At 42.0% G+C, this 13,335-nt stretch overlaps 1 protein-coding gene across 1 annotated transcript in view; it reads right to left on the bottom strand.

Moving 5' to 3' along the window:
• Positions 1-11,804, bottom strand: part of LOC103191466 (vomeronasal type-2 receptor 1-like) — a 31,406-nt gene extending 19,602 nt beyond the window's left edge. Inside the window, exon 1 of the mRNA XM_042339194.1 lies at positions 10,998-11,804. Coding sequence (XP_042195128.1) covers positions 10,998-11,804 — 807 coding nt within the window. The remainder of the gene's footprint in view (positions 1-10,997) is intronic.
• Between the last annotated feature and the right edge of the window lie 1,531 nt (positions 11,805-13,335).

The following is a 13,335-nucleotide window of genomic DNA, read 5'->3' as shown; positions in this document are numbered from 1 at the left end:
CGGGGCTATGGGGAGGGAGTGGGGGAGTGGGGTTGATCGGGGCTATGGGGAGGGAGTGGGGGAGTGAGGTTGATCGGGGCTATGGGGAGGGAGTGGGGGAGTGGGGTTGATCGGGGCTATGGGGAGGGAGTGGGGTTGATCGGGGCTATGGGGAGGGAGTGGGGGAGTGGGGTTGATCGGGGCTATGGGGAGAGGGTGGGGGAGTGGGGTTGATTTAAGCTCTTGTCAAAGAGCGGCACAGACACGATGGGCTGAATGGCTCCTTCTGTGCTTTATAATTCTATGCTGCTATGATCCTAAGTGTGTCTGTGTCTCTATCCCTTTTAGTGTTTGTAAGTGTGTGTGTCTCTCTCTCTCTGTTTGTGAGTGTGTATGTTTGTGAGTGTCTATGTGTGTATGTGTTTGTGTGTCTATGTGAGTGTGTATGTGTTTGTGTGTGTCTCTGTGAGTGTGTATGTGTTTGTGTGTGTCTATGTGAGTGTGTATGTGTTTGTGTGTCTATGTGAGTGTGTATGTGTTTGTGTGTGTCTCTGTGAGTGTGTATGTGTTTGTGTGTTTCTATGTGAGTGTGTGTCTATGTGAGTGTGTATGTGTTTGTGTGTGTCTTTGTGAGTGTGTATGTTTGTGTGTGTCTCTGTGAGTGTGTATGTGTGTATGTGTCTATGTGAGTATGTATGTTTGTGTGTCTATGTAAGTGTGTATGTTTGTGTGTGTCTATGTGTGTATGTGTTTGTGTGTCTATGTGAGTGTGTATGTTTGTGTGTGTCTATGTGAGTGTATGTGTTTGTGTATCTATGTCACTGTGTATGTGTTTGTGTGTGTCTCTGTGAGTGTGTATGTGTTTGTGTGTCTATGTGAGTGTGTATGTGTTTGTGTGTGTCTATGTGAGTGTGTATGTGTTTGTGTGTCTGTGAGTGTGTATGTGTTTGTGTGTCTATGTGAGTGTGTATGTGTTTGTGTGTGTCTCTGAGTGTGTATGTGTTTGTGTGTGTCTATGTGAGTGTGTATGTTTGTGTGTGTCTACGTGAGTGTGTATGTGTTTGTGTGTGTTTATGTGAGTGTGTATGTGTTTGTGTGTGTCTTTGTGAGTGTGTATGTGTTTGTGTGTGTCTCTGTGAGTATGTGTGTGTTTGTGTGTCTATGTGAGTGTGTATGTTTGTGTGTCTATGTGAGTGTGTATGTTTGTGTGTGTCTATGTGTGTATGTGTTTGTGTGTCTATGTGAGTGTGTATGTGTTTGTCTCTGTGAGTGTGTATGTCTTTGTGTGTGTCTGTGTGAGTGTGTATGTGTTTGTGTGTCTATGTGAGTGTTATTGTGTGTGTCTATGTGAGTGTGTATGTGTTTGTGTGTCTATGTGAGTGTGTATGTGTTTGTGTGTCTATGTGAGTGTGTATGTGTTTGTGTGAGTCTCTGTGAGTGTGTATGTGTTTGTGTGTGTCTCTGTGAGTGTGTATGTGTTTGTGTGTTTCTATGTGAGTGTGTGTCTATGTGAGTGTGTATGTGTTTGTGTGTGTCTATGTGAGTGTGTATGTGTTTGTGTGTGTCTTTGTGAGTGTGTATGTTTGTGTGTGTCTCTGTGAGTGTGTATGTGTGTATGTGTCTATGTGAGTATGTATGTTTGTGTGTCTATGTGAGTGTGTATGTTTGTGTGTGTCTATGTGTGTATGTGTTTGTGTGTCTATGTGAGTGTGTATGTGTTTGTGTGTCTATGTGAGTGTGTATGTGTTTGTGTGTCTATGTGAGTGTGTATGTGTTTGTGTGTGTCTATGTGAGTGTGTATGTGTTTGTGTGTGTCTATGTGAGTGTGTATGTGTGTGTGTGTCTATGTGAATGTGTATGTTTGTGTGTCTATGTGAGTGTGTATGTTTGTGAGTGTCTATGTGTGTATGTGTTTGTGTGTCTATGTGAGTGTGTATGTGTTTGTGCGTCTATGTGAGTGTGTATGTGTTTGTGTGTGTCTACGTGAGTGTGTATGTGTTTGTGTGTGTCTATGTGAGTGTGTATATGTTTGTGTGTGACTCTGTGAGTGTGTATGTGTTTGTGTGTGTCTATGTGAGTGTGTATGTTTGTGTGTGTCTTTGTGAGTGTGTATGTGTTTGTGTGTCTACGTGAGTGTGTATGTGTTTGTGTGTGTCTCTGTGAGTGTGTGTTTGTGTGTGTCTATGTGAGTGTGTATGTTTGTGTCTCTATGTGAGTGTGTATGTGTTTGTGTGTCTATGTTAATGTGTATGTGTTTGTGTGTGTCTCTGTGAGTGTGTATGTGTTTGTTTGTGTCTATGTGAGTGTGTGTCTATGTGAGTGTGTATGTGTTTGTGTGTGTCTATGTGCGTGTGTATGTGTGTGTCTATGTGAGTGTGTATGTGTTTGTGTGTCTATGTCACTGTGTATGTGTTTGTGTGTGTCTCTGTGAGTGTGTATGTGTTTGTGTGTCTATGTGAGTGTGTATGTGTTTGTGTGTGTCTATGTGAGTGTGTATGTGTTTGTGTGTCTGTGAGTGTGTATGTGTTTGTGTGTCTATTTGAGTGTGTATGTGTTTGTGTGTGTCTATGTGAGTGTGTATGTGTTTGTGTGTCTATGTGAGTGTGTATGTGTTTGTGTGTGTCTCTGTGAGTGTGTATGTGTTTGTGTGTGTCTATGTGAGTGTGTATGTTTGTGTGTGTCTACGTGAGTGTGTATGTGTTTGTGTGTGTTTATGTGAGTGTGTATGTGTTTGTGTGTGTCTTTGTGAGTGTGTATGTGTTTGTGTGTGTCTCTGTGAGTATGTGTGTGTTTGTGTGTCTATGTGAGTGTGTATGTTTGTGTGTCTATGTGAGTGTGTATGTTTGTGTGTGTCTATGTGAGTGTGTATGTGTTTGTGTGTCTATGTGAGTGTGTATGTGTTTGTCTCTGTGAGTGTGTATGTCTTTGTGTGTGTCTGTGTGAGTGTGTATGTGTTTGTGTGTCTATGTGAGTGTTATTGTGTGTGTCTATGTGAGTGTGTATGTGTTTGTCTCTGTGAGTGTGTATGTGTTTGTGTGTGTCTCTGTGAGTGTGTATGTGTTTGTGTGTTTCTATGTGAGTGTGTGTCTATGTGAGTGTGTATGTGAAAGTGTGTGTCTATGTGAGTGTGTATGTGTTTGTGTGTGTCTATGTGAGTGTGTATGTGTTTGTGTGTGTCTTTGTGAGTGTGTATGTTTGTGTGTGTCTCTGTGAGTGTGTATGTGTGTATGTGTCTATGTGAGTATGTATGTTTGTGTGTCTATGTGAGTGTGTATGTTTGTGTGTGTCTATGTGTGTATGTGTTTGTGTGTCTATGTGAGTGTGTATGTGTTTGTGTGTCTATGTGAGTGTGTATGTGTTTGTGTGTCTATGTGAGTGTGTATGTGTTTGTGTGTCTATGTGAGTGTGTATGTGTTTGTGTGTCTCTGTGAGTGTGTATGTGTTTGTGTGTCTATGTGAGTGTGTATGTGTTTGTGTGTGTCTATGTGAGTGTGTATGTGTTTGTGTGTGTCTCTGTGAGTGTGTATGTGTTTGTGTGTGTCTATGTGAGTGTGTGTTTGTGTGTGTCTATGTGAGTGTGTATGTGTTTGTGTGTGTCTATGTGAGTGTGTATGTGTTTGTGTGTGTCTCTGTGAGTGTGTATGTGTTTGTGTGTGTCTTTGTGAGTGTGTATGTTTGTGTGTGTCTCTGTGAGTGTGTATGTGTGTATGTGTCTATGTGAGTATGTATGTTTGTGTGTCTATGTGAGTGTGTATGTTTGTGTGTGTCTATGTGTGTATGTGTTTGTGTGTCTATGTGAGTGTGTATGTGTTTGTGTGTCTATGTGAGTGTGTTTGTGTGTCTATGTGAGTGTGTATGTGTTTGTGTGTGTCTATGTGAGTGTGTATGTGTTTGTGTGTGTCTTTGTGAGTGTGTATGTTTGTGTGTGTCTCTGTGAGTGTGTATGTGTTTGTGTGTGTCTATGTGAGTGTGTATGTGTGTATGTGTCTATGTGAATGTGTATGTTTGTGTGTCTATGTGAGTGTGTATGTTTGTGAGTGTCTATGTGTGTATGTGTTTGTGCGTCTATGTGAGTGTGTATGTGTTTGTGCGTCTATGTGAGTGTGTATGTGTTTGTGTGTGTCTACGTGAGTGTGTATGTGTTTGTGTGTGTCTTTGTGAGTGTGTGTTTGTGTGTGTCTATGTGAGTGTGTATATGTTTGTGTCTCTATGTGAGTGTGTATGTGTTTGTGTGTCTATGTTAATGTGTATGTGTTTGTGTGTGTCTCTGTGAGTGTGTATGTGTTTGTTTGTGTCTATATGAGTGTGTGTCTATGTGAGTGTGTATGTGTTTGTGTGTGTCTATGTGAGTGTGTATGTGTTTGTGTGTGTCTATGTGAGTGTGTATGTGTTTGTGTGTGTCTTTGTGAGTGTGTATGTTTGTGTGTGTCTCTGTGAGTGTGTATGTGTGTATGTGTCTATGTGAGTATGTATGTTTGTGTGTCTATGTGAGTGTGTATGTTTGTGTGTGTCTATGTGTGTATGTGTTTGTGTGTCTATGTGAGTGTGTATGTTTGTGTCTATGTGAGTGTGTATGTGTTTGTGTGTGTCTATGTGAGTGTGTATGTGTTTGTGTGTGTCTTTGTGAGTGTGTATGTTTGTGTGTGTCTCTGTGAGTGTGTATGTGTTTGTGTGTGTCTATGTGAGTATGTGTGTATGTGTCTATGTGAATGTGTATGTTTGTGTGTCTATGTGAGTGTGTATGTTTGTGAGTGTCTATGTGTGTATGTGTTTGTGTGTCTATGTGAGTGTGTATGTGTTTGTGTGTCTATGTGAGTGTGTATGTGTTTGTGTGTGTCTATGTGAGTGTGTATGTGTTTGTGTGTGTCTATGTGAGTGTGTATGTGTTTGTGTGTCTATGTGAGTGTGTATGTGTTTGTGTGTGTCTATGTGAGTGTGTATGTGTTTGTGTGTGTCTATGTGAGTGTGTATGTGTTTGTGTGTCTATGTGAGTGTGTATGTGTTTGTGTGTCTATGTGAGTGTGTATGTGTTTGTGTGTGTCTATGTGAGTGTGTATGTGTTTGTGTGTGTCTATGTGAGTGTGTATGTGTTTGTGTGTGTCTCTGTGAGTGTGTTTGTGTGTGTCTATGTGAGTGTGTATGTTTGTGTGTGTCTATGTGAGTGTGTATGTGTTTGTGTGTCTACGTGAGTGTGTATGTGTTTGTGTGTGTTTATGTGAGTGTGTATGTGTTTGTGTGTGTCTCTGTGAGTGTGTGTTTGTGTGCGTCTATGTGAGTGTGTATGTGTTTGTGTGTGTTTATGTGAGTGTGTATGTGTTTGTGTGTGTCTCTGTGAGTGTGTGTTTGTGTGTGTCTATGTGAGTGTGTATATGTTTGTGTCTCTATGTGAGTGTGTATGTGTTTGTGTGTCTATGTTAATGTGTATGTGTTTGTGTGTGTCTCTGTGAGTGTGTATGTGTTTGTTTGTGTCTATGTGAGTGTGTGTCTATGTGAGTGTGTATGTGTTTGTGTGTGTCTATGTGAGTGTGTATGTGTGTGTCTATGTGAGTGTGTATGTGTTTGTGTGTGTCTTTGTCAGTGTGTATGTTTGTGTGTGTCTCTGTGAGTGTGTATGTGTGTATGTGTCTATGTGAGTGTGTATGTTTGTGTGTGTCTATGTGTGTATGTGTTTGTGTGTCTCTGTGAGTGTGTATGTTTGTGTCTATGTGAGTGTGTATGTGTTTGTGTGTCTATGTGAGTGTGTATGTGTTTGTGTGTCTATGTGAGTGTGTATGTTTGTGTGTGTCTCTGTGAGTGTGTATGTGTGTATGTGTCTATGTGAGTATGTATGTTTGTGTGTCTATGTGAGTGTGTATATTTGTGTGTGTCTATGTGTGTATGTGTTTGTGTGTCTATGTGAGTGTGTATGTTTGTGTCTATGTGAGTGTGTATGTGTTTGTGTGTCTATGTGAGTGTGTATGTGTTTGTGTGTGTCTATGTGAGTGTGTATGTGTTTGTGTGTGTCTATGTGAATGTGTATGTGTTTGTGTGTCTATGTGAGTGTGTATGTGTTTGTGTGTGTCTATGTGAATGTGTATGTGTTTGTTTGTCTCTGTGAGTGTGTATGTGCTTGTGTGTGTCTGTGTGAGTGTGTATGTGTTTGTGTGTCTATGTGAGTGTGTATGTGTTTGTGTGTGTCTATGTGAGTGTGTATGTGTTTGTGTGTGTCTTTGTGAGTGTGTATGTTTGTGTGTGTCTCTGTGAGTGTGTATGTGTGTATGTGTCTATGTGAGTATGTATGTTTGTGTGTCTATGTGAGTGTGTATGTTTGTGTGTGTCTATGTGTGTATGTGTTTGTGTGTCTATGTGAGTGTGTATGTGTTTGTGTGTCTATGTGAGTGTGTATGTGTTTGTGTGTCTATGTGAGTGTGTATGTTTGTGTGTGTCTATGTGAGTGTGTATGTGTTTGTGTGTCTATGTGAGTGTGTATGTGTTTGTGTGTCTATGTTAATGTGTATGTGTTTGTGTGTGTCTTTGTGAGTATGTATGTTTGTGTGTCTCTGTGAGTGTGTATGTTTGTGTGTGTCTATGTGTGTATGTGTTTGTGTGTCTATGTGAGTGTGTATGTGTTTGTGTGTCTATGTGAGTGTGTTTGTGTTTGTGTGTGTCTATGTGAGTGTGTATGTGTTTGTGTGTGACTATGTGAGTGTGTATGTGTTTGTGTGTCTATGTGAGTGTGTATGTGTTTGTGTGTCTATGTGAGTGTGTATGTTTGTGTGTGTCTCTGTGAGTGTGTATGTGTGTATGTGTCTATGTGAGTATGTATGTTTGTGTGTCTATGTGAGTGTGTATATTTGTGTGTGTCTATGTGTGTATGTGTTTGTGTGTCTATGTGAGTGTGTATGTTTGTGTCTATGTGAGTGTGTATGTGTTTGTGTGTGTCTATGTGAGTGTGTATGTTTGTGTGTGTCTCTGTGAGTGTGTATGTGTGTATGTGTCTATTTGAGTATGTATGTTTGTGTGTCTATGTGAGTGTGTATATTTGTGTGTGTCTATGTGTGTATGTGTTTGTGTGTCTATGTGAGTGTGTATGTTTGTGTCTATGTGAGTGTGTATGTGTTTGTGTGTGTCTATGTGAATGTGTATGTGTTTGTGTGTCTATGTGAGTGTGTATGTGTTTGTGTGTGTCTATGTGAATGTGTATGTGTTTGTTTGTCTCTGTGAGTGTGTATGTGTTTGTGTGTGTCTGTGTGAGTGTGTATGTGTTTGTGTGTCTATGTGAGTGTTATTGTGTGTGTCTATGTGAGTGTGTATGTGTTTGTCTCTGTGAGTGTGTATGTGTTTGTGTGTGTCTATGTGAGTGTGTATGTGTTTGTGTGTGTCTATGTGAGTGTGTATGTGTTTGTGTGTGTCTATGTGAGTGTGTATGTGTGTATGTGTCTATGTGAGTGTGTATGTGTTTGTGTATCTATGTGAGTGTGTATGTGTTTGTGTGTGTCTATGTGAGTGTGTATGTGTTTGTGTATCTATGTGAGTGTGTATGTGTTTGTGTGTGTCTATGTGAGTGTGTATGTGTTTGTGTGTCTATGTGAGTGTGTATGTGTTTGTGTGTCTATGTGAGTGTGTATGTGTTTGTGTGTCTTTGTGAGTGTGTATGTGTTTGTGTGTGTCTATGTGAGTGTGTATGTGTTTGTGTGTCTACGTGAGTGTGTATGTGTCTGTGTGTCTATGTGAGTGTGTATGTGTTTGTGTGTGTCTATGTGATTGTGTATGTGTTTGTGTGTGTCTATGTGAGTGTGTATGTGTTTGTGTGTCTATGTGAGTGTGTATGTGTGTGTCTATGTGAGTGTGTATGTGTTTGTGTGTGTCTTTGTGAGTGTGTATGTTTGTGTGTGTCTCTGTGAGTGTGTATGTGTGTATGTGTCTATGTGTGTATGTGTTTGTGTGTCTATGTGAGTGTGTATGTGTTTGTGTGTCTCTGTAAGTATGTATGTTTGTGTGTCTCTGTGAGTGTGTATGTTTGTGTGTGTCTATGTGTGTATGTGTTTGTGTGTCTATGTGAGTGTGTATGTGTTTGTGTGTCTTTGTGAGTGTGTATGTGTTTGTCTATGTGAGTGTGTATGTGTTTGTGTGTGTCTATGTGAGTGTGTATGTGTTTGTGTGTGACTATGTGAGTGTGTATGTGTTTGTGTGTCTATGTGAGTGTGTATGTGTTTGTGTGTCTATGTGAGTGTGTATGTGTTTGTGTCTATGTGAGTGTGTATGTGTTTGTCTCTGTGAGTGTGTATGTGTTTGTGTGTGTCTGTGTGAGTGCGTATGTGTTTGTGTGTCTATGTGAGTGTTATTGTGTGTGTCTATGTGAGTGTGTATGTGTTTGTCTCTGTGAGTGTGTATGTGTTTGTGTGTGTCTATGTGAGTGTGTATGTGTGTTTGTGTGTGTCTATGTGAGTGTGTATGTGTTTGTGTGTGTCTATGTGAGTGTGTGTCTATGTGAGTGTGTATGTGTTTGTGTGTGTCTTTGTGAGTGTGTATGTTTGTGTGTGTCTCTGTGAGTGTGTATGTGTGTATGTGTCTATGTGAGTATGTATGTTTTTGTGTCTATGTGAGTGTGTATGTTTGTGTGTGTCTATGTGTGTATGTGTTTGTGTGTCTATGTGAGTATGTGTTTGTGTGTCTATGTGAGTGTGTATGTTTGTGTGTGTCTATGTGAGTGTGTATGTGTTTGTGTGTGTCTATGTGAGTGTGTATGTGTTTGTGTGTCTATGTGAGTGTGTATGTGTTTGTCTCTGTGAGTGTGTATGTGTTTGTCTATGTGAGTGTGTATGTGTTTGTGTGTGTCTGTGTGAGTGTGTATGTGTTTGTGTGTCTATGTGAGTGTTATTGTGTGTGTCTATGTGAGTGTGTATGTGTTTGTCTCTGTGAGTGTGTTTGTCTATGTGAGTGTGTATGTGTTTGTGTGTCTATGTGAGTGTGTATGTGTTTGTGTGTGTCTGTGTGAGTGTGTATGTGTTTGTGTGTCTATGTGAGTGTGTATGTGTTTGTGTGTCTGTGAGTGTGTATGTGTTTGTGTGAGTCTCTGTGAGTGTGTATGTGTTTGTGTGTGTCTCTGTGAGTGTGTATGTGTTTGTCTCTGTGAGTGTGTATGTGTTTGTGTGTGTCTGTGTGAGTGCGTATGTGTTTGTGTGTCTATGTGAGTGTTATAGTGTGTGTCTATGTGAGTGTGTATGTGTTTGTCTCTGTGAGTGTGTATGTGTTTGTGTGTGTCTATGTGAGTATGTATGTGTTTGTGTGTCTATGTGAGTGTGTATGTGTTTGTGTGTGTCTATGTGAGTATGTGTTTGTGTGTGTCTATGTGAGTGTGTTTGTGTTTGTGTGTGTCTATGTGAGTGTGTATGTGTTTGTGTGTCTATGTGAGTGTGTATGTGTTTGTGTGTGTCTGTGAGTGTGTATGTGTTTGTGTGTGTCTATGTGAGTGTGTGTGTTTGTGTTTGTCTATGTGAGTGTGTATGTGTTTGTGTGTGTCTATGTGAGTGTGTATGTGTTTGTGTGTCTATGTGAGTGTGTATGCGTTTGTGTGTCCATGTGAGTGTGTATGTGTTTGTGTGTCTATGTGAGTGTGTATGTGTTTGTGTGTCTATGTGAGTGTGTATGTGTTTGTCTCTGTGAGTGTGTATGTGTTTGTGTGTGTCTGTGTGAGTGCGTATGTGTTTGTGTGTCTATGTGAGTGTTATTGTGTGTGTCTATGTGAGTGTGTATGTGTTTGTCTCTGTGAGTGTGTATGTGTTTGTGTGTGTCTATGTGAGTGTGTATGTGTTTGTGTGTCTATGTGAGTGTGTATGTGTTTGTGTGTGTCTATGTGAGTATGTGTTTGTGTGTGTCTATGTGAGTGTGTATGTGTTTGTGTGTCTATGTGAGTGTGTATGTGTTTGTGTGTGTCTGTGAGTGTGTATGTGTTTGTGTGTGTCTATGTGAGTGTGTGTGTTTGTGTGTGTCTATGTGAGTGTGTATGTGTTTGTGTGTGTCTTTGTGAGTGTGTATGTGTTTGTGTGTCTATGTGAGTGTGTATGTGTTTGTGTGTGTCTATGTGAGTATGTGTTTGTGTGTGTCTATGTGAGTGTGTTTGTGTTTGTGTGTGTCTATGTGAGTGTGTATGTGTTTGTGTGTCTATGTGAGTGTGTATGTGTTTGTGTGTGTCTGTGAGTGTGTATGTGTTTGTGTGTGTCTATGTGAGTGTGTGTGTTGTGTGTGTCTATGTGAGTGTGTATGTGTTTGTGTGTGTCTATGTGAGTGTGTATGTGTTTGTGTGTCTATGTGAGTGTGTATGTGTTTGTGTGTGTCTGTGTGAGTGCGTATGTGTTTGTGTGTCTATGTGAGTGTTATTGTGTGTGTCTATGTGAGTGTGTATGTGTTTGTGTGTGTTTGTGTGTGTCTATGTGAGTGTGTATGTGTTTGTGTGTGTCTATGTGAGTGTGTATGTGTTTGTGTGTCTATATGAGTATGTATGTGTTTGTGTGTCCATGTGAGTGTGTATGTGTTTGTGTGTCTATGTGAGTGTGTATGTGTTTGTGTGTCTATGTGAGTGTGTATGTGTTTGTGTGTGTCTGTGTGAGTGCGTATGTGTTTGTGTGTCTATGTGAGTGTTATTCTGTGTGTCTATGTGAGTGTGTATGTTTGTGTGTCTATGTGAGTGTGTATGTGTTTGTCTCTGTGAGTGTGTATGTGTTTGTGTGTGTCTGTGTGAGTGCGTATGTGTTTGTGTGTCTATGTGAGTGTTATTGTGTGTGTCTATGTGAGTGTGTATGTGTTTGTGTGTGTCTGTGAGTGTGTGTGTTTGTGTGTGTCTATGTGAGTGTGTATGTGTTTGTGTGTGTCTATGTGAGTATGTATGTGTTTATGTGTCCATGTGAGTGTGTATGTGTTTGTGTGTGTCTATGTGTGTATGTGTTTGTGTGTCTATGTGAGTGTGTATGTGTTTGTGTGTGTCTGTGAGCACATGCCTTATCAATGGTGTGCTTGCGGTGCTTATACGGACATTTTACCTCCAATAAAGCCAAGTCTTCTCCTGTTTTAGGATCGATCACCACCCCGTCAGGACTGGCTCCCAACCAACTTCTCTGAGGGTCTATAAACAGCCCACAATCTTTCACCTGGATTTGCTGTTTCATTTCCTTCGACTTGATCTCCTTGTACTTGTTGATGGCCACCGTCTCGTTCTCAATCCCCCATTTCATGGCAGCCGTGCGCAGACATGAGCCAGAGCCCACGATACTCTTCAGGTAGGATTGTGGGACCTCGTCGCTTTTCCCGTTCACAAAGTTACAGTGAGAAACCTTGTGAGCAATGGAGGCCGTGATCCGGTTAGCGCGCCACTCAAACCAGGCCGGGTTCTGCCTTTGGCCACGTGTGTCCTTCTCCACCTGCGCTGCCTCCTGCTTGCTGATGTTTGCCTTGAGTGGGAGACTGGGGTGACCTGGTTGCTTGGGGACCTCATGTTTTGGTTTGGTTCCGGTTCTCGGGCTGGTTGGCTTCTGCTGTGCTTTGGGCATGGAGTTGGCATTGGCGGTACTTGTGCTGGATTTGGTGACTCTGTTGCCTGCCCTTGCTGATCCCTTGGCATTGGTGATGGTGGTTTGCTGTGTGTCTGGTCTGGGGTTGGCAATGATGAGTTGAGCTTTTCCTCTGCTTGACGCTGCAGTGTGCCCACATCTGGTGGACTCAGCTTTTCTCCCAACCTCCAGGCTTGTGGATGCTGATGTCCTTGGTTGAGGTGCTACGGATTTGGGCACAGACGTCCTCGGCTGGGCCTTGGGCTGTTTGGCAGTGGCATTCTGTTTCTTCGCTGACATTGGGAAGCTTTGGGTTCAAGTTAATTCTGTGAAAATTAAAAAATATTTTTAAGGCCTTTTGAACCCAGTAACTGTTTACTGATGAAGGTATTGTCACTGTCGCCGCTTTATAATTATAGACAATTACGAGAAATGTCATGGCTGAAAGTATCACATCTTCCTCACACCCCCAGCAGCTAGTCAAGATTCACCACACAAACCAGGTGTCAGCAGACAGCTCACAGCTATCCTATACCCCGCTCGCTGCCTGTGCAGCAACTCTGCTATACTGAGTGCTGATTACTCTGTACTTAAACTTCCAGGACCAAAGTGTACAATAATCCTTACGTTTGATACAGTGCTGACACTATTAATACGCCTTGACAAAACCCTTCAGAGGGAATTGTTGTCAAGTGTAGTTAATAATAGTACTACTAATAATATATTAATCCTTGTATTTGATATAGCGCCTTATCATTTCTTTGAGAAGTCTCAAACTGCTTCACAAAATACACTGTAAAGTGGATTGACTAAATATTGCTGTGTTGGTATTCACAATCCAGGGCTCAGAGAACAGATGTATCTTCATTTCTGTGAGTCACCCAAACACATGTAACACAGCCTCTGTAAACTGTCCATTCTGCAGCCTGCGATGGGAGGTCATGTGAGTCAGGGTTCTGGAAACATGAGATCAAATAGACCAAACCTCTCTTGTGTCCTCCCACAGAAACCTTCCCCAATCCCCAGACTGTATTGGCCACAAAATACACAGTCACTACACTTTATAGTATATTCTGTGAAGCGCTTTGAGACATCTCAGAGATGTGATAAGACGCTGTATCAAATGCAAGCATTATTATGTATTTAGGTTCCTACAGGCAGAATTTTCTGAAACTGCAAGTAATTCTTACTGAGGCTATATCAGGTTATATGGAGGTTCTCCCTGTTAATATCAGGCTAAAGAGAGGTGTCACTATTAATATCAGACTATATACCAACAACAAAATGACAATTATAGAGCGCCTTTCACGTCGGGAGGACGTCCCAAAGCTCTGAACAGTCAGGTGTCGGGGCCCGAGCATGGGGGAGGGGGGGTGTAGGGGTGAGGGAAGGCAGAGAGGTGGGAGGGCGACCAAAGGCACAGTCAAAGAGAACGGTCTTGAGACCGGCCTTGAAGGAGGCGAGGGAGGAAGCGAGGGGAAGGGACCGTGGGATGGAGTTCCAGAGTGTGGGGGCAGAGAGGATGAAAACTCGGCCACCGATGGTAGGGCGGGTTGGGCGGGAGACATAGAGCAGACCCGGAGCCCGATGAACGGAGGGAGCGGGCAGGTTGGTAGGGAGTCAGCAGGTCAGAGAGGTAGGAGAGTTTTGGATGATCTGTAGTTTGTGAAGGGAGGAGTTGGGAAGGCCGATGAGGAGGGAGTTCCCATAATCGAGCCTTGAGGTGACGAATGCATGGGTGAGGGTTTGGGGGCCTGAGGGGTGAGGCAGTGGCAGAGTCTGGCAATGTTGCGGAGGTGGTGATAGGCAGTGCCAGTCATGGCACGGATGT

This window comes from Callorhinchus milii, unplaced genomic scaffold, assembly GCF_018977255.1.
Source record: "Callorhinchus milii isolate IMCB2004 unplaced genomic scaffold, IMCB_Cmil_1.0 Scaffold11, whole genome shotgun sequence".
Lineage (NCBI taxonomy): Eukaryota > Metazoa > Chordata > Chondrichthyes > Chimaeriformes > Callorhinchidae > Callorhinchus > Callorhinchus milii.
The sequence above is the reverse complement of the archived record's forward strand: the minus strand, read 5'-3'. Positions and strand labels throughout refer to the sequence as shown.